Genomic DNA, 20,226 nt, shown 5'->3' on the forward strand with positions numbered 1-20,226 from the left:
GTTAGATATTCCAATAAAAATCAGCGATTCACAATTTTACAGAGTTACAGTTCATATAAGGAAATCAGTCAATTGAAATAAATTCATTAGGACCTAATCTATGGATTTCAAAAATATAAACACAACATGCCTGTTTAGCTTTTTACATACATTTTCCTATATCTGGCTACTCTGACTAGGTTGTAGATATACTGTACCATACAAGCTCTCAGACTGCTAACTGATGTCTATTTAAAGTTTACACTAAGGAAGCCTTATGAAGACAGTTTAGAGTTGTGAGTGCAATTATATTTTTGTGAAAATTGGTTATTCATCTATCTGGATACTCTGGCTAGGCTGTAGATATACCATACATACTCAGAAATTGTGAAAATGTATTATTCATAAAGATAACTGTTTTCCTCCAACTGTATACTCTAATGAGCTTGTATGGTATATACACTGAGTATATAAAGCATTAAGAACAGCTGCTCTTTCCATGACAGACTGACCAGGAGAGCAGAATATGCATTTCTGATTTAAGTTGGCCAAAGAAAGTTGTATTGTACAAAACGTGGATACACAAAAACAAGAGTTTGAGTCATTTCTGTTTATTAGATCCTTCAGTCGGAAAACCAACCATAATGCTCCAATCAGACAGACCCCCCCACCAACACGCATTTGACACCCCAAACCCCACCCACTGACCGATCTCACTCCCTAGCTGCGCCGCCCTGTTCCAACACACCTGATTCTACAAACCAACTGCTCCACAGGACTGTGATTAGCTGAATCAGGTATGATTCTAGAGCCAGGTCTGCTAGATAGGGATGCTGTATGTAAGTCTGCATCTCAAATGACACCGATTATCTATATAGTGCACTACTTTATAGCAGCCTCCTTAGGTTAGACACAGGGCACTGGTCAAAAAGTAGGGCATAGTGTAATTTGGGATGCAGCCATAGACTACAGTAAGACATATATATATATATGTAATCTGACGGAGCTTTATACTGGTTGAGTTTGACCAGGAGAAGCTGCTAGTTCATATCAGCTGCTACACACACTTTCCAGTTGTGAAGTAAATCATCATCCCATTAAGAACAGTAAAGACAGAAATCATAAACCCAGGCTAACAGTGTTTGAGAAGCAGAGAGCAACCGTTTAGTGAGCATGAATGCTGCTAGAGAGGGTGCTGCTACGGTCTGCAGACACAGTCGCACACAAACAGGGAGCAGTCCCCAGGAATTGATTAGTTGGCCTTGAAAGGGGGAAGGGGTGAGAAGTGAAGGGGGTTTGGGGACAAGCCCTTACTGGGTGAATGTAGGTTGTTTACATACATACACACACACACCTTGTACTGGGCTTCCAACTCCATTAAGCAAAGAAGTCTGAGCAGGGGCGTGGAGGGAGGGGGCAGCCTGCTACATGTTAACCAGAGGGAGGGGAGGGGGACTCCTTTTAGCCACACCTCCAGAGTGCAGTCAGCTACAGAAGCTAGCTGCCATGATGATAGCACACAGACACACAGGAGATACAGACGAGCCATGGACACACATGCACTTCTCTCTCACACACAAACACTTTCTCTCTTTATAAACACAAACGTCTGAAGTTATAAAAGTCTTCATGACAGACAGACTACCACATCTGTCTCCAGCAGCCATTACTCCTGTCCTCCACTCTCCTCCACCTCCATCCCTCCTCCATTCTCCATCCCCTTGTCAGCCTCCTCCTGATAATCACAGCAGAGAGAGCGCAAGAGAGATATTAATACAGTTTAGTTCAATGTTCAGAGGCGCTGTAGCTTTATAGACGGGTTGGCTGACAACAGGCATCGTTATGATTCTGAATGGTCAGATAGCTAGCAACAATGACAAGAAGCTGCCATGTGAGGAATCGGAGGAGGCTTGTTATTGATGCCATGTCTATGCTAATATGGCTAAAATAACAAAATGTATTTGAGAGACAAGTGCTCATAATGCAAATGTATTTATGTTTTCAATAAACATTTGGACTAAATATAGGTTTACATGTTGTCAACAGTCTAAGCCAACCCAGTCTGTTTTGCCCCATAGTTGCGCATAGTGTTGTCACGGTACCAGAATTTTGAATTCAATACCATCCTGACACTCAAAACCAAATGATACCACGGCAATAAACAAGGCATATTAGCCAAAGCCACAGAATGGCACTTGATCCAGACAGAAACTCAGCTATTCAATCATTGGGCATCTTTTGAGTTCATTATTACATGTGCATTTATTTTACATCAACATGTTTCAGAGACAGCCATGTACAGTGCATTCGGAAAGTATTCAGACCCTTTGACTTTTTCCACTTTGTTACGTTACAGCCTTAATCTAAAATGTATTAAATGTATTTTTCCCCTCAATCAACACACAATACCCCATTAAATGACAAAACAAAAACAGGGTTTTTAAAATTAATAAAAAAATGAAACATTTACATAAGTATTCAGACCCTTTACTCAGTACTTTGTTGAAGTACCTTTGGCAGCGATTACAGCCTCGAATCTTCTTGGGTATGACGCTACAAAAGCTTGGCACACCTGTATTTGGAGAGTTTCTCCCATTCTTCTCTGCAGATCCTCAAGCTCTGTCAGGTTGGATGAGGCGCTTCGCTGCACAGCTATTTTCAGGTCTCTCCAGAGATGTTAGATCGGGTTCAAGTCCGGGCTCCGGCTGGGCCACTCAAGGACATTCAGAGACTTGTCCCGAAACCACTCCTGCGTTGTCTTGGCTGTGTGCTTAGGTCGTTATCCTGTTGGAAGGTGAACCTTCGCCCCAGTCTGAGGTCCTGAGTGCTCTGGAGCAAGGCTTCATCAAGGATCTCTCTGTACTTCGCTCCGTTCATCTTTCCCTGGATCCTGACTAGTCTCCCAGTCCCTGCCGCTGAAAATCATCCCCACAGCATGATGCTTCTACCACCATACTTCACCGTAGGGATGGTGCCAGGTTTCCTCCAGACGTGACGCTTGGCATTCTGGTCAAAGAGTTCAATCTTAGTTTAATCAGACCAGAGAATCTTGTTTCTCATGGTCTGAGAGACCTTTAGGTGCCTTTTGGCAAACTCCAAGCGGGCTGTCATGTGCCTTTTACTGAGGAGTGGCTTCCGTCTGGCCGCTCTACCATGAAGGCCTGATTGGTGGAGTGCTGCAGAGATGGTTGTCCTTCTGGAAGGTTCTCCCATCTCCACAGAGGAACTCAGTTTGGCCAGGCGGCCAGCTCTAGGAAGAGTGTTGGTGGTTTAAACTTATTCCATTTAAGAATGATGGAGGCCACTGTGGCGGCAGGTAGCTTAGTGGTTAAGAGCATTGTGCCGCAGTGGTCTAAGGCACTGCATCGCAGTGCAAACTGTGCCACTAGAGATCCTGGTTCGAATCCAGGCTCTGTCGCAGCCGGCCGCGACCGGGAGACCCATGGGGCGGCGCACAATTGGCCCAGCGTCATCCAGGGTAGGGGAGGGAATGGCCGGCAGGGATGTAGCTCAGTTGATAGAGCATGGCGTTTGCAACGCCAGGGTTGTGGGTTCGTTTCCCATGGGGGGCCAGTATAAAAAAAAAAAAAATGTGTTCACTAACTAAGTCGCTCTGGATAAGAGCGTCTGCTAAATGACTAAAATGTAAAAAATGTAAATGGTTCTAATCCCCGAGCCGACTAGGTGAAAAATCTGTCGATGTGCTCTTGAGCAAGGCACTTAACCCTAATTGCTCATGTAAGTCGCTCTGGATAAGAGCGTCTGCTAAATTACTAAAATGTAAAATGTGTTCTTGGGGACCGTCAATGCTGCAGGTACCCTTCCCCAGATCTGTGCCTTGACACAATCCTGTCTCGGTGCTCTACGGACAAGTTCTTCGACTTCATGGCTTGGTTTTTGCTCTGACATGCACTGTCAACTGTGGGACCTTATATAGACAGGTGTGTGCTTTTCTAAATCATGTCCAATCAATTGAATTTACCACAGGTGGACTCCAATTAAGTTGTAGAAACATCTCAAGGATGGTCAATGGAAACAGGATGCACCTGAGCTCAATTTCAAGTCTCATAACAAAGGGTCTGTATACATATGTAAATAAGGTATATTTTTTCTTATTTTTTATACATTTGCAAAAATGTATAAAAACCTGTTTTCCCTTTGTCCTTATGGGGTGTTGTGTGTAGAATGACGATGGAAAAAATATAATTGTATCCAATTTAGAATAAGGCTGTAACATAAAATGTGGAAAAAGTCAGGGGTGTGAATACTTTCAGAATGCATTAATGAATCAATTATACAATCAATTTGACCTGGTTTTTACCAATTTAATTACACAACGGTAATAATTTATTTGAATGGTAAATCTGTTGATAAACTGGGTAAATCAAGATGTAGCCTAGGCCTATCCACAATACAGGTGAAGGCATATTCAATAGGAGTGTGTACATGCATTGAGTTATTTAGCTTGTTTTGGCTGATTTCATAGGGCTACAGATGAAACAACCTGCTTTCCTTCCATTTGGGACTTAATTTATTGAGCTGATCAACAACATTTGCATAGAAGTATCTTCATTTATAAATGAGTAAATGGAGCAGGCACGGTGCAAGCTATAATAACGGGTCAACTGCGCTGATAGACAGGCTTGATCCATGAGACATGACAGAATTACCGAAAGTAACACAAATTCTAGTACCGAACTGTTTTTCATGTTCAAGTACAACATTTTCGGTATACCATCGGTTTTGTTGATTAACAACCAACCCGTCTATAGAATGCTAAGTGTGGGTTAGTCTGCCTTATGGTGGTTAATTTAGAAAACTACAGCCTTGTTCTGCGTTCTCTTCAGTAATCCATCACCACGCACCTTTGGGCTAGGGGAACTGTGTGATGTGTAGGAGCTAGGAAAAAAGTGTGTTATGTGTAGGACCTAGGGAAAGTGTGTAGGAGCTAGGGAAAGTGTGTAGTGTGTAGGGGCTAGAGGAAGTGTGTAGGGGCTAAGGGGTGTTTGTCTCACCTTAGCGTCTCTCGCAGCAAACTTCTGGAACATGTTGGCATAGAGCCTCTTGTCCTTCTCATGCTGCTCCTTAATCTGCTTCTGGCACAGAGCCACCTGGAAGGGCAGACAGACCCAGATCAGACAGACAGCAGGGAGAGATGGGACATCCAGATGAGGAGAGGGAAGTTTAGACTGAGGCACACAAAGACCATTCTAGTACAGTACCTGGCTCTTGGCGGCCTTGTTGCTAGGATACAGTTGTATGACTCGCTGGAAGTCCGCTCTCGCCCTTTCAAACTCCTTCATGGCAAACAGTGCCTCCCCCCTCCGGAATAGAGCCTTTTCATTGGTCTCGTCCAGCTCCAGGGCCTACACACATGAACGAGAGAGAGCAGAAACCATAGGTGAATAAGTGTGGTGTGGAATATTCAGGTAGTCAGATATGTTCAGATACAGTCAGGTGTGCGTCTCCTGAATGAGTGTACCTTGTCACAGTTGTCGAAAGCAGAGCTTGGTTCCTGTAGCTTGAGGAAGCACATGGCCAGGTTGAGGTGAGCAGCCAACCGCAGGGCCTGAGCCTTCTGCTCCTCCCCCTCGGGTAAACTTGATTCATTCTCCAGCCACGACACGATCCTCTTATACTGGACAGACGCCTGGCGATACTTTCCCTCCTACACACAAACACACGTCATACAGTTTTACACAGCATCGCTGCTTGAAGCTACTTCCCTTCACACAAAGAAATGTTAATACACACCTTGAAGTACTGTGTTCCCTTCTCCTTGACAATGATGCTCTGCTCCAGTTTCTCTGCTGAGTTCATTTCCCAGGATTCCTTGGCCTGGGGAACAGGAAATACTTCAGTCAGTCAGCCAGCTAGCATATCACCTCTCAGAACACCAGACTCTAGGGCACGTTCAGTAGGCAAAATGTGTGGAAATGCCATGAATAAAATGCCTAAGGGATCTTTCTGGACAGGACCATCTAGTTGATTTGGCTAAATTAAGAAGGGTCATACCTTCTCGAAGGTGGTCAGTTTGAGTTTGTACTGCAGAGTGGCTCCACCAGGAATATTGTACTTGCTGCTGCCTGTGTTTCCATAGCCATACCTACACACACACACACTTAAATATCCATACATAGAGAGCACAGGAGGCTGCTGACGGGAGAACGGCTTATAATAGTGTCCGGAACGGCGCAAATGGAATGGCATCGAACACATGGAAACCATGCGTTTGATGTATTTAATACCATTCCACTGATTAACACGAGCCCGTTCTCCCCAAATAAGGTGCCTCCAACCTCCTGTGATACAGAGTGCAGACACAACTCGGCCAATATACCCAGAGAACACACAATTACACATTTCTCAAAACAACAACATAGTATGTACACTAGGTTTGTAGTGGGTATTACTTGGGTTTAATGATGAAGAGGGACTCCTCTCCCTGCTCCATAGCAGTCAGGGCTTTTTCCACTCCGCTTGGCAGACCCAGGCTCTCTCCATCTCCCAACTCAAACTTCAGCTCCCTTTTGTCAAACACCTTGCCCTCACAGCTGCCCTCCAAACACACTGCAGGGGAAAGAGACAGGTGTGTGAGAGCTTGTACCCTGTACATTAGGTCTTAGTTTGGTTTGGGGTGTCTGTTCCTTATTGATGATACGTTTGTGTGTGTGCGCGCGTACCTTCTACGGCAGCTCCTTCATTAGGCTTGGTGTATCCCTCTCCCTTAGTGATGATGCGACGGATGATTCCTCCATCCTCTCCCTCAGTGATGTCCTCCCCTCGAAACTCAAACAACTCCACCTAACACACACACACAACATTAAATTTGAGCACTCACAAAGTCACACACGTCAATGTTGGCACAGAATATTTACCTCAAAAACACACCCTATCAATACTTGACAGACAGAGGGTTACCTGGAAGATAAGGGTAGCGTTGGGGGGTATCTTCGGGGGGCTGCCGGCGGTGCCGTAGGCGTACTCTGGTTTACAGATCAGCTGGCTGATCTCTCCTACTTTCATAGTAGCCACTCCCAGGTCCCACGCCTTGATGACCTGGCCTACACACACACACACACAGTTATAGTAGCTACACCAAGGTCCAACACCTTGATCACCTGGCCTACACTAACTAACAGACACACACCTTTGCCCAGCTCAAAGGAGAACTTCTCTCCTCGTTCACGACTGGAGTCAAACGGGGTTCCATCCAGCAGCGTGCCAACATAGTGAACAAACACCTTGTCCCCAGTCATAGGCAGCTCTGTCCCCGTGCCTTCCTGCTTCACCAACTAGAGATGGAGGGGAGGGAGAGAGAGACTGAAGATTAGTTGTGCTGTAGCAATGTTTGGCCCAGTCAACCTATGGTAGTGTCACTGTATGCAGTCTAGTACACTGAACAAAAATATAAATGTAAAAGTGCTGGTCCCATGTTTCATGAGCTGAAATAAAAGATCCCAGAAATGTTCCATACGCACAAAAAGCTTATTTAGCTAAAATGTTGTGTACAAATTTGTTTACATTCCTGTTCGTGAGCATTTCTCCTTTGCCAAGATAATCCATCCACCTGCTAGGTGTGGCATATCAAGAAGCAGATTAAACAGCATGATCATTACACAGGTGCACCTTGTGCTGGGGACAACAAAAGGCCACTAAAATGTGCAGTTGTGTCACACAACACAATGCCACAGATGCTTCCAGTTGAGGGATCGTGCAATTGGCATGCTGACTGCGGGAATGTCCAGATAATTGACTGTTAATTTCTCTACCATAAGCCGCCTCAAATGTAATTTTAGAGAATTTGGCAGTACGTCCAACCGGCCTCACAACCACAGACCACGTGGAACCATGCCAGCCCAGGACCTCCACATCCGGCTTCTTCACCTGCGGGATCATCTGAGACCAGCCACCTGGCCAGCTGATGAAACTGTGGGTTAGGACTACCGAAGAAACTCAGCTCATCTGCGTGCTCGTCGTCCTCACCAGGGTCTTGACCTGACTGCAGTTTGTTGTCGTAACCCACTTCAGTGGGCAAATTTTCACCTTCGATGGCCACTGGCACACTGGAGACGTGTACTCTTCACGGATGAATCCTGGTTTTAACTGTACCGGGCAGATGGCATACAGCGTGTGTGCGAGCGGTTTGCTGATGTCAACGTTGTGAACAGAGTGCCCCATGCTGGAGGTGGGGTTATGGTATGGGCAGGCATAAGCTATGGACAACGAACACAATTGCAATTTGAATGCACAGAGATACTGTGACGAGATCCTGAGGCCCATTGTCGTGCCATTCATCCGCCGCCATCACCTCATGTTTCAGCATGGTAATGCACAGCCCCATGTCACAAGGATCTGTACACAATTCCTGGAACCTGAAAATCTCCCAGTTCTTCCATGGACTGCATACTCACCAGACATGTCACTCATTGAGCATGTTTGAGATGCTCTGGATGTATCCAGAGTTGTCTCCCGAGTGGCTCAGTGGTCTAGAGATCCTGGTTCGAATCCAGGCTCTGTCGTAGCCACCCATGGGGTGACACACAATTGGCCCAGGGTAGGGAATGGCCAGCAGGGATGTAGCTCAGTTGGTAGAGCATGGCATGGTTTCGATTCCCACTGGGGGCCAGTATGAAAAATAATGTATGCACTCACTAACTGTAAGTCGCTCTGGATAAGAGTGTCTGCTAAATGACTAAAATGTTTTTAAAAAATGTATGTTCCAGTTTCAGCCAATATCCAGCAACTTCGCATGGCCTTTGAAGAGGAGCAGTACAACATATCACAATCAACATCAAAATGTGTAGCGCTGCATGAGGCAAATGATGGTCACACCAGATACTGACTGGTTTTCTGATCCACGCCCCTACTTTTTATTTTATTTCAGGTATATGCATATCTGTTTTCCCAGTCATGTGAAATCCATAGATTAGGGCCTAATGAATTTATTTCAATTGACTGATTTTCTTATATTAACTGTAACTCAGTAAAGTATTTGAAACTGTTGGATGCTGCGTTTATTTTTGATAATCGTTTCCAATGGAATGCTTCACGGTTGTTTCCAGAGGTAGTTGCATGTCTCGGCCGTAGGCATATGAATTTACAGGTTATAGTCTGCTGGCTATCGTCAAGATATGAGTAGCTAGCCAGTTAGCTAGCTAACAATGATAGTCCAACAGATATTTATCGCTAGCTAACATTAGCAAACCCCAAATGTTGCAAATTCAGTCATTGGACTGCGTTGCAAAACCATCTAATTAGTCTAACCTAGCCAAATGAAGAAAATAAAATATGTTCGAAAATAGTTTAGTCAGGCTAGTTATCTGGTTATATTATTCATTGCATTGCCATTGGCTAGATAAGCGAGCAAGCCAACGTTAGCTAAGCTAGCTGGCTAACTAACGTAACTTGTTCAGTTACCTTTAAAACCCCTCCATCTTTCTTCTGCGTGATATCCTCTCCCTCCATCGGGATGTTGTTCTGTTCTTCGTTGGTTATCTCTTCTGCAGTCATAGCCCTTAAGCCCCTGAAACACTTCTGTCTGCAAACCTCTAACGTTAGCTAGCTAACAATATGGCTGGCTGGCTAGTAGAGTAGAGCGCTAGCTAGCTAACTATGGTTCGGAACGGAAGGCAAGCTGCGCCACAAATCAGCTAGATCAATATTCAGTTTGTCTTGTTTGCTATATTTTGCATTTAGCGCCAAATTATGCCGGATATAGACAGTTGTGCACCAGTCTCCAAACTGAATGTGTGCTGTTGAGCTGCTTGGCTAATAAGTCAAGGGGTCCACGTTGCTGTGTTGCTTGCTTAGTTCTAGCATCTGGAGGAAACGCCGAGAACTTTCCAGATACGCAGCAAGGAAAGGGGGGTGGGGGACTTTGCGTTGGAGGGAATTGGCACCGTCGTGTGAAGCAAGTGACTCAATCGTCATCTAACGAAATACACATAATGTACATTACCTCACACATTGTTTTATGGTGTGGTAAACACATGTATTAGGATATATTTTTTAACGGGTTTATTTGGGGGAAAGATGGTGCATTCAAGCCAAATCGGAAACTCGAACATTTGCGACTTGTAAACGCTTTGTAGAAAGATGAGACCCGACTTTCCCACTTGGAAAGTATCAGAATCAACTAATATGAAGCTCTAATCAAATAACTTGCGTTAATTTTAACTCAGAGGTTCCGAGTTTTCGACTTGTCATGAATGCACAATTTTTTTTACAACCATCTCTCAAATAATCAAATAATTTCAAATAAAAGCCCTGTAAACTCAGCGCTTTATGCTGCGTTCAAGACAACTCGAAAATATCCGACTTGGAAACTCATTGTAGAAAGATTAGGTTTGGAAACTATTAGAATCAACCAATAGGAAGCTCTATGCAAATTTTAACTCGGAGGTTCTGAATTTCAGAGTTGTCATGAACGTGCATGAGGTCCGTGCAGAGATAATAGAGAAAGAGAGACATCTATCACTGGCACAAAAAAAAATCTGGGGGGTCCACGTTGCTGTGTTGCTTGCTTAGTTCTAGCATCTGGAGGAAACGCCGAGAACTTTCCAGATACGCAGCGAGGAAAGGGGGGTGGCGGGCTTTTCGTTGGAGGGAATTGGCACCGTAGTGTGAAGCAAGTGACTCAATCGTCATCTAACGAAATACACATAATGTACATTACCTCACACATTGTTTTATGGTGTGGTAAACACATGTATTAGGATATATTTTTTAACGGGTTTATTTGGGGGAAAGATGGTACATTCACGCCAACTCGGAAACTCGATCATTTGCGACTTGTAAACACTTTGTTGAAAGATGAGGCCTGAGTTTCCCACTTGGAAGGTATCAGAATCAACTAATATGAAGCTCTAATCAAATAACTTGTGTTCATTTTAACTCAGAGGTTCCGGGTTTTCGACTTGTCATGAATGCACCATTTTTTTTACAACCATCTCTCAAATAATCAAATTATTTCAAATAAAAGCCCTGTAAGCGCAGCGCTGTATGCTGCGTTCAAGACAACTCGAAAATGTCAGACTTGGAAACACATTGTAGAAAGATTAGGTTTGGAAATGACTTGGAAACTATCAGAATCAACCAATAGGAAGCTCTATGCAAATGTTTACTCGGAGGTTCTGAATTTCAGAGTTGCCATGAACGCGCATGAGGTCCGTGCAGAGATGAAAGAGAGACATCTATCACTGGCAAAAAAAAATCTGGTCAGGGTGGAGTGAGCAGGGAGGGGACATTGAGCACATTCGAGTGGATCACTTTTGTCAAGAACTGGGGATTACGACTGCCCCCTCTCATTGAAGACACGGAAGTTCAAGGCCGACCGCGGTACTGCAGGCATGTTTCTAAGACAATACTTGTACCAATAATTGCTTCTAATACATCACATGTACATTTATGTCCTTGAACTGATTATTTTTAAAATGCACACAGAATAAGTTATAAGGATCATTTCGCTGCTAATGGCAGCCTGCAGTACCCCGGTCGGCCTTCAACTTGAGTTACTCAATAAGAGGAGGCAGCACTGAGCGAACATGCAACGTAAATTCCTGGAGGAGTTCAAACTGCGCATGTTATTCGTGCTTTCAAGACAAATGGGAACTCGGGAAAAAAACGAGGTAAAATCATGACGTCGGTGATCTTCTGGTTGGAAAGTCTAGAAAGATGCCTGAGTTTCCGATTTGGAATTCGGAGTTGGATAACAGTTTAAAACGATTTTTCCCATTCAGAGCTTGTTTTTTTCAGAGTTTGCAGTTGTCTTGAACACTCTGAAGTGGGAAGTCTTCTATTTCCGAACACTCCAGCCGACATTTGGCATTGCGCATGGTGAACTTGGGCTTGTGTGCGGCTGCTCGGCCATGGAAACCCATTTCATGAAGCTCCCAACGAACAGTTCTTGTTCTGATGTTGTTTCCAGAGGCAGTTTGGAACCCGGTAGTGACAGTTGCAACCGAGGACAGACGATTTTTACGCACTACCTGCTTCCGCACTCGGCGGTCCCCATCTGTTCCTAGATGTTTCCACTTCACAATAACAGCACTTACAGTTGACCGGGGAAGCTCTAGCAGGGCAGACATTTGACAAACTGACTTGTTGGAAAGGTGGCATCCTATGACGGTGCCACGTTGAAAGTTACTGAGCTCTTCAGTAAGGGCATTCTACTGCCAATGTTTGTCTATGGAGATTGCATGGCTGTGTGCTCGATTTTGTACATCTGTCAACAACGGGTGTGGCTGCAATAGCCAAATCCACTAATTTGAAGAGGTATCCACATACTTTTGTGTATATATAGTGTATCTTAAATAATCCCGCAGCACCCCCCCTCGCACCACCTCCCAAGATAAAAAATAATTTTGTGAACTAACACGCACACTTCACTTTCCCCTCCCCCCCCCCCTACTAGCTCTGACCTTGCCGATAGCTACTTTATTGAGGAAATGTGTCTGATGTGTGTGTAACAGGAGTAGACTGAAGGCCAAGAACCTGATGTACATCAAACTGATAATTTTGTGGTGGAGGAGCTGGTGCATGTGCTGGGAGGTAAGTATGTTTGTGTGCCAAGTCTCTAAATTAAAAGGTTTCATTGTTAGCACTGGTGCTCCCAACTTAGAAAAGTTAGGAGCACAACATCAAATTTAGGAGCATCAGAAAAGGGGATTAAAAAAAATCTTTGATTGAGATATAGCCTATATGAATTCGAGCAATTTCTTGTTTTGCCCTAGAAACTAATAGGTAACCCTGTAAATACATGTATTTATTATAAAAAGCAAAAATGTTGATACAAGTAGCTGTCATTGAAATTACTAAATCACTTGTGGATTCTACATAGTTGAGGCTTAATTCCGTTTTGTTTTGTCCCAAATGTTTTGTTTTTCCAGGTTTCGGATTTCCCCCGGTTTTTCAGGTTTTCGCTCTCAAAATCACACTTTGTTTAATAGAACATCCACTTTTTTGTCCACAACAATGCTTTAACTACATCAGGAGACAATTTTTTAGGTCTGGCAAAAATGCAATAACTTTTATTCAAGTGTGCACAATGCACCTATAGCAATAGCGGTGTTTGTGTAGCCCACATGTGTGCAGAGTTTGCTAAAGAAATGCCTAGTAGATTCTGTAGCCCACATGTGCAGAGTTTACAAAACAAATGCCCAATGGATTGAAGCAAATTATCATGATATCATTCTGCCAGGTAGGTTGGCATGGGCTTCTTTGTAGTTAACATTTAATTGCGAAGGTTTTGAGAAATTCTTTCCATCTACCAGAAGGCGGTTGTCATTACCATCGCTAACGGCTACACAAGGTGGTAGACATGTGCGAACCGCACAGCGCACACACAGACGGGCATTCCCGTGCGTTGCCTCTTCAGAAAGTTGCAGGAAATACGAATCTGATGTATTCTGTTCGTGTCTTATAATATACTTGGGAAAATGTATTAATCTTTTGAACTGTTTGGGCAAGAAACAATCTAACTAATCTGTGCCTCCTTTTTTCTCAAAGGCACTCTGAAACAACGGTACAGCGAAGCCTAATCATTATAACAATTATCCTGGTGAACGTTTTTTTTAGGGGCACTGGTGCTCCCAAATAAAAATTCCAGGTCGCACAGCAAAATATTAAGGAGCATATGCGACTAAAATGGTCACACTTTAGAGCCCTGGTGTGTACGCAAGGAGGCCATGAAAAAGAGCCACACATGTAGAGAAGACAGGATAGGTATAATATGGTAATAGCTGCATCTTGCCTTCTGGTCAGCTGGGTGTCTTCAGGTTAGGTGGGGCAGAATCCACACAGCCAGACTACTCAGCCAGGTAAGAACACACACACAGTCTGAAGTGACCTTTGTCTCCCAGCAACTGAACTGCGACCACACACACACATTAGTGATGACCTGACAAATTAAAGTCAATACGACTAGTCTGTGTCTGTGTGTCTAGGTGTCTGACTTTAAGCAGGAGCTGTTGGGGTTGGAGCGAAGCGCATCACAGAGTACCCTGAGATACTGCACCTTGGGATAGATCTGGGAGGGCCGGCGGAAGTTAGCTAGAATAAGAGAGCAGGTTAAAGGTCTGTGTTACAGTAATAGTGATAGTAAATCATAAAGTAAAAGTAATTTCCCATGATTGAAGTGCCTAGCTGAGAAGCCCCTGCTTTGGACCAAATGACTGTGTCTGTGTGTTTGGCAGGTCATGTGGTTCCTCCAGAGAATATCCTACCTATAGTGCTGTGCAGCGGCCCGTCTGGTCAGGAGCTGAAATTCACCTTCCAGAACAGACACACCACGCATAGTAACACACACCCACACACACCTTTTAATGTCACAATCTGCCATTCGGAGAAGCCAATGTTAGTGTCTGTGTGTGTCTGTGTCCATGTGTGTGTAGATGGAGGAGACTGGCCATGTGCTGTCTAACCTGTGTAACATGGTGCAGGGAGGTGTGGTGTGTTTCTTCCCTTCATATGACTACTCCATGAGGATTCTGGGACACTGGGAGGCCAGCAGAGTCCTGGCATGACTCTCTTGCAAGAAGAAGATATACCATCTAGCTCTCAAATATAGCAGTTTCTGCCTCTCAGCAAGGTTTTGGTCTTGAAAAGTCCATATATTCCGTGTGCGTTTCTCTCAGATCTTCCAGGAGCCAAAGAAAGCCAACCAGGTGGAACACGTGCTCAATGAGTTCTCGCACACAATCCAGGTGAGACACAAACAAACTACCATCGCTTGAAATTATGAGTACTAAAGAACTTCTCATCTCACCTTTTTGAGGTTTAAACATCAGATAAAGATATTGCTTATTGGAATGCTTGTTGAAAGACTCTCCCCTCTCTCTCTGAGGTGTGCTGTGGATGGGGATACACTCAGGAGCATTTTTAAATTTGATTTATTAGGATCCCCATTAGCCGACGCCAATGGCGACAGCTAGTCTTACTGGGGTCCTACACATAACGAAAAATACATAAAGAGAAAATACTTTACATATATTTAAAAACATTAACATGTAGTGTGCGTTGCTGTTCTCTGTGGTCGGGGAAAAGATGAGCGAGGGTATCAACTTCTCAGATGACCTGGGCAGGTGTGTGGTACAGATAGCACATCTCTCATTTGTAGGCTTTCATCAGTGAAGACGGTAGTTATTTGTTTCTTGCATAAAGCGGGTGCAGTTATGTAGTATGGTAATAAAGTGTGTGTCTGTAGGTATATTGTGATGGTAGGGTTGCCATATCCAAACATCAAGTCTCCAGAGCTTCAGGAGAAGATTGCTTACCTGGACAAGAACCTGGTGAGAGGGAACACACTCACTCATACATTTCCTGGTATTCATTCGCCATTCTCCATTTCTCATAGGGTTGAATGGAAAGCTCAGTCCATCCTGCATCCATTAATTGAGTGTGACTATTGCTTAGTCACACTCACACTCTGTTCTGTTTCAGCCTCACTCTGGTGGGAGGAGTCCAGGCCAGGCTGTGATAGAGAACCTCTATATGAAGGCTGTCAATCAATCCATAGGTACTCTCTCTATCAAATTACATTTTATTTGTCACATTTGCCGAATACGTGCTTACTTACGAGCCCTTAACCAACAATGCAGTTCAAGAAATAGAGTTAAGAAATATTTAATAAATAAACTAAAGTAAAAATAAAAAGTAACACAATAAAATAACAATCCCGAGGCTATATACAGGGGGTACTGGTACCGCTTGCCATGCGGTAGCAGAGAGAACAGACTGACTTGGGTGACTGGAGTCTTTGACAGTTTTTTGGGCCTTCCCCTGACACTGCCTAGTATATAGGTCCTGGATGGCAGGAAGCTTGGCCCCAGTGATGGACTGGGCCATACGCACTACCCTCTGTAGCGCCTTATGGCCGGATGCCGAGCAGTTGCCATACCAGGCAGTGATGCAAACGGTCAGGATGCTCTCGATGGTGCAGCTGTAGAACTTTTTGAGGATCTGGGGACCCATGCCAAATCTTTTCAGTCTCCTGAGGGGGAAAAGGTGTTGTCGTGCCCTCTTCACAACTGTCTTGGTGTGTTTGGACCATGATAGTTTGTTGGTGATGTGCACACCAAGGAACTTGAAACTCTTGACCAGCTCCACTACAGCCCCGTCGATGTGAATGGGGGCGTGTTCAGCCCTCCTTTTCCTGTAGTTCATCTCCTTTGTCTTGCTCACTTTGAGGGAGAGGTTGTTGTCCTGGCACCACACTGCCAGGTCTCTGACCTCCTCCCTATAGGCTGTCTCATCGTTGTCGGTGATCAGGCCTACCACTGTTGTGTCGTCAGCAAACTTAATGATGGTGTTGGAGTCGTGCTTGGCAACGCAGTCGTGGGTGAACAAGGAGTACAGGAGGGGACTAAGCACGCACCCCTGACGGGCCCCCCGTATTGAGGATCAGCGTGGCAGATGTGTTGTTGCCTGGCCTTACCACATGGGGGCGGCCCGTCAAGAAGTCCAGGATCCAGTTGCAGAGGGAGGTGTTTAGTCCCAGGGTCCTAAGCTTAGTGATGAGCTTTGTGGGCACTATGGTGTTGAACGCTGAGCTGTAGTCAATGAACAGTATTCTCACATAGGTGTTTATTTTGTCCAGGTGGGGAAGGCCAGTGTGGAGTGCAATTGAGATTGCATCATCTGTGGATCTGTTGGGTCTAGGGTTTCCGGGATGATGGTGTTGATGTGAGCCATGACCAGCCTTTCAAAGCACTTCATGGCTACAGACTTGAGTGCTACGGGGCGGTAGTAATTTAGGCAGGTTACCTTTGCTCTCTTACCTATAAACCTTTTCAGTTAATCTATAGTTAACATATCTATCTACAGTATACTGAACAAAAATATAAACACAACATGTAAAGTGTTGGTCCCATGTTTCATGAGCTGAAATAAAAGATCCCAGAAATTTTCCGTTAAGCACAAAAAGCTGATTTCTCTCAAATGTTGTGCACAAATTTGTTTACATCCCTGTTAGTGAGCATTTCTCCTTTGCCAAGATAATCGATCCACCTGACAGGTGTGGAATATCAATAAGCTAATTTAAACAGCATGATCATTACAGGTGCACCTTGTGCTGTGGACAACAAAAGGCCACTCAAAAAAGTTGAGGGAGCATGCAATTGTCATGCTGTCTGCAGGAATGTCCACCAGAGCTGTTGCCAGAGAATTGAATGTTAATTTCTCTACTATAAGCCTCCAACGTCGTTTTAAAGGCAGTACGTCCAACCGGCCTCACGACCTTAGACAACCTGTAACCACGCCAACCCAGGACCTCCACATCCGGCTTCTTCACCTGCGCAATGGTCTGAGATGAGCCACCCGGACAGCTGATGAAACTGAGGATTTGCACAACCGAAGAACTTCAGCGAAACTATCTCAGGGAAGCTCATCGTCTTGACCTGACTGCAGTTCGGCGTCGTAACCGACTTCAGTGGGAAAATGCTCACCTTCGTTGGTCACTGGCACGCTGGAGAAGTGTGCTCTTCAAGGATGAATCCCGGTTTCAACTGTACTGGGCAGATGGCAGAGTATGGCGAGTATGGCATCGAGTGGGCGAGCGGTTTGCCCCATGATGGCGGTGGGGTTATGGTATGGGCAGGCATAAGCTACGGACAACTAACACAATTGCATTTTTATGGCAATTTGAATGCACAGAGATACCGTGAAGAGATCCTGAGGCCCATTGTTGTGCCATTAATCCGCCGCCATCACATTGTGTTTCAGCATGATAATGCACAGCCTCATGTCGCAAGGATCTGTACACAATTCCTGGAAGCTGAAAATGTCCTAGTTCTTCCAAGACCTGCATACGCACCAGACCCATATCACCCATTGAGCATGTTTGGGATGCTCTGGATATGTGTACAACAGCGTGTTCCAGTTCCCGCCAATATCCAGCATCTTTGCACAGCCATTGAAGAGTGAGACGACATTCCACAGGCCACAATCAACAGCCTGATCAACTCTATGGGAAGGAGATGTGTCGCGCTGCATTTGGCAAATGATGGTCACACCAGATACTGACTGGTTTTCTGATCCACGCCTAACTTTTTTTTTTTAGGTATCTGTGACCAACAGATGCATATCTGTATTCCCAGTCATGTGAAATCCATAAATTAGGGCCTAATTAATTTATTTCAATTGACTGATTTCCTTATATGAACTGTAACTCAGTAAAATCTTTGAAATTGTTGCATGTTGCATTTTATATTTTTGTTCAGTATATATCTCAAGGTATGTATACCCCTGGCCTAATCAATCAATCTGTATCCCTAATCAATCAATCTTCTGGGGATTACCTAATTTCCTCTCCCCACAGGAAGAGCGATCCGTCATCGCGGAGACTATGCATGTATTGTTCTGTGACCGACGCTACTCCCAACCTGCAACGCTGGCCAAACTCCCCGACTGGATCAGAGCACACACACCAGCTTCGGCCTTGCCTTCGCTGGCCTGCGACGGGTAATCACACACACAGTCGCACACGCACTCCTGTAGAGCACAACCCTGGAGCGCAGGAGCTCTCTGACCCAACTCAGTTCTTCATGGAGAAGAAAAAGCAACAGCAGCAGCTATGAGAGGAAGTTGAAGGGGAAAGAGAGGAAGTTGAAGGGGAAAGAGAGGAAGTTGAAGGGGAAAGAGTGCGGCCAGGTCAAAAAAGTTAAGCTGCTTCACCTCTCTCAGCCTGGAGCCAGGACTTCTGATTGGACAAGAGTCTCTCTCTTTTCGATTGGAGGGATGTTCTTATCAAAAGCACATATACACACACACACACTCGTTTAAGCATATACAGTACAGTGTCTTCAGAATGTATTCACACCCCTTGACTTTTTCCTCATTTTGTTGTTATAGCCTGAATTAAAAATTGATTAAATTGAGATTGTCTTGAGTCAAGTATTCAACCCCTTTATGGCAAGCCTAAATAGGTTCAGGAGTAAAAAGTTGCTTAACAAGTCACATAAGTTGCATGGACTCAATAATAGTGCTTAACATTATTTTTTAATGACTACCTCGTCTCTGTACCGCACACATACAATTATCTGTAAGGTCCCTCAGTCGAGCAGTGAATTTCAAACACAGATTCAACCACAAAGACCAGGGAGGTTTTCCAATGCCTTGCAAAGGGCACGTATTGGTAGATGGATAAACATTTTAAAAAGCACATTGAATATCCCTTTGAGCATGGTGAAGTTATTAATGACACTTTGGATTGTGTATCAATATACCCAGTCACTACAAAGATACAGGCATCCTTCTAATTGCCGGAGAGGAAGGAAACAGCTCAGGGATTTCACCATGAGGCCAAAACGGAGTTTAATGGCTGTGATGGGAGATAACGGAGGATGGATCAACAACATTGTAGTTACTTCACAATACTAACCTAAATGACAGAGTGAAAAGAAGGAAGCCTGTACAGAATAAAAATATTCCAAAACATGCTTCCTGCAGTAAAACTGCAAAAAATGTGGCCAAAAAATTAACTTTATGTCCAGAATACAACGCGTTACATTTGGGGCAAATCAAACACAAGTAAAGAACAAGAAGGCCCGCACACTGTTGAAGCTCCCAATTCACCGCTTTACTAGTGTTCTTTGTTAGCCCAGCACCTATGTTTTTAAGGATGTGCGTATGACCACAAACCTTTCTATAAATTAAACACAACACATCACTGAGTACCACTCTTCATATTTTCAAGCATGGTGGTTAGCTGCATCATGTTATGGGTATGCTTGTCATCAGCAAGAACTAGGGAGTTTTTTAGTATAAAAAGAAACGGGATAGCGCTAAGCAGAGGCAAAATCCTAGAGGAAAACCTTGTTCAGTCTGCTTTCCACCAGACACTGGGAGAAAAATTCATCTTTCAGCAGGACCATGACCTAAAACTCAAGGCCAAATATACACCAGAGTTGCTTAGCAAGATGACATTGAATGTTCCTGAGTTTTGATTTAAATTGATTTGAAAAAACTTAAATGGCTGTCTAGCAATGATCAACAACCAACTTGACAGAGCTTGAATAATTTTTTTAAGTTAAGAATGTGCAAATATTGTACAATCCAGATATGCAAAGCGCTTAGACTTACCCAGAAAGACACAGCTGTAATCGCTGCCAAAAGTGATTCTAACATGTATTGACTTGGGGTTGAATACTTATCTATTTAAGATATGTTTTATTTTTTGTATTTTTTTGTAAATAAATGTTTTCTTCCACTTTGAAATTAGAGTATTTTGTGTAGATCGTTGACAACAAA

General features: G+C 44.1%; 1 protein-coding gene across 1 annotated transcript; it reads right to left on the reverse strand.

Moving 5' to 3' along the window:
* Window positions 1-575: 575 nt before the first annotated feature.
* Window positions 576-9,840, reverse strand: LOC311137291 (peptidyl-prolyl cis-trans isomerase FKBP4-like). The gene is made up of 11 exons (XM_084171719.1): window positions 9,400-9,840; window positions 7,130-7,274; window positions 6,901-7,043; window positions 6,663-6,783; window positions 6,393-6,549; window positions 5,995-6,085; window positions 5,734-5,817; window positions 5,462-5,647; window positions 5,202-5,345; window positions 4,995-5,090; window positions 576-1,714 (listed from the first exon to the last, which is right to left on the reverse strand). Exons 1-11 carry the CDS (start codon window positions 9,490-9,492, stop codon window positions 1,646-1,648), a joined length of 1,329 nt encoding a protein of 442 aa, XP_084027845.1. The 5' UTR covers window positions 9,493-9,840; the 3' UTR covers window positions 576-1,645.
* Window positions 9,841-20,226: the final 10,386 nt, after the last annotated feature.

This window comes from Coregonus lavaretus (assembly GCF_964263955.1).
Source record: "Coregonus lavaretus genome assembly, chromosome: 11".
NCBI classification, from domain to species: Eukaryota; Metazoa; Chordata; class Actinopteri; order Salmoniformes; family Salmonidae; genus Coregonus; species Coregonus lavaretus.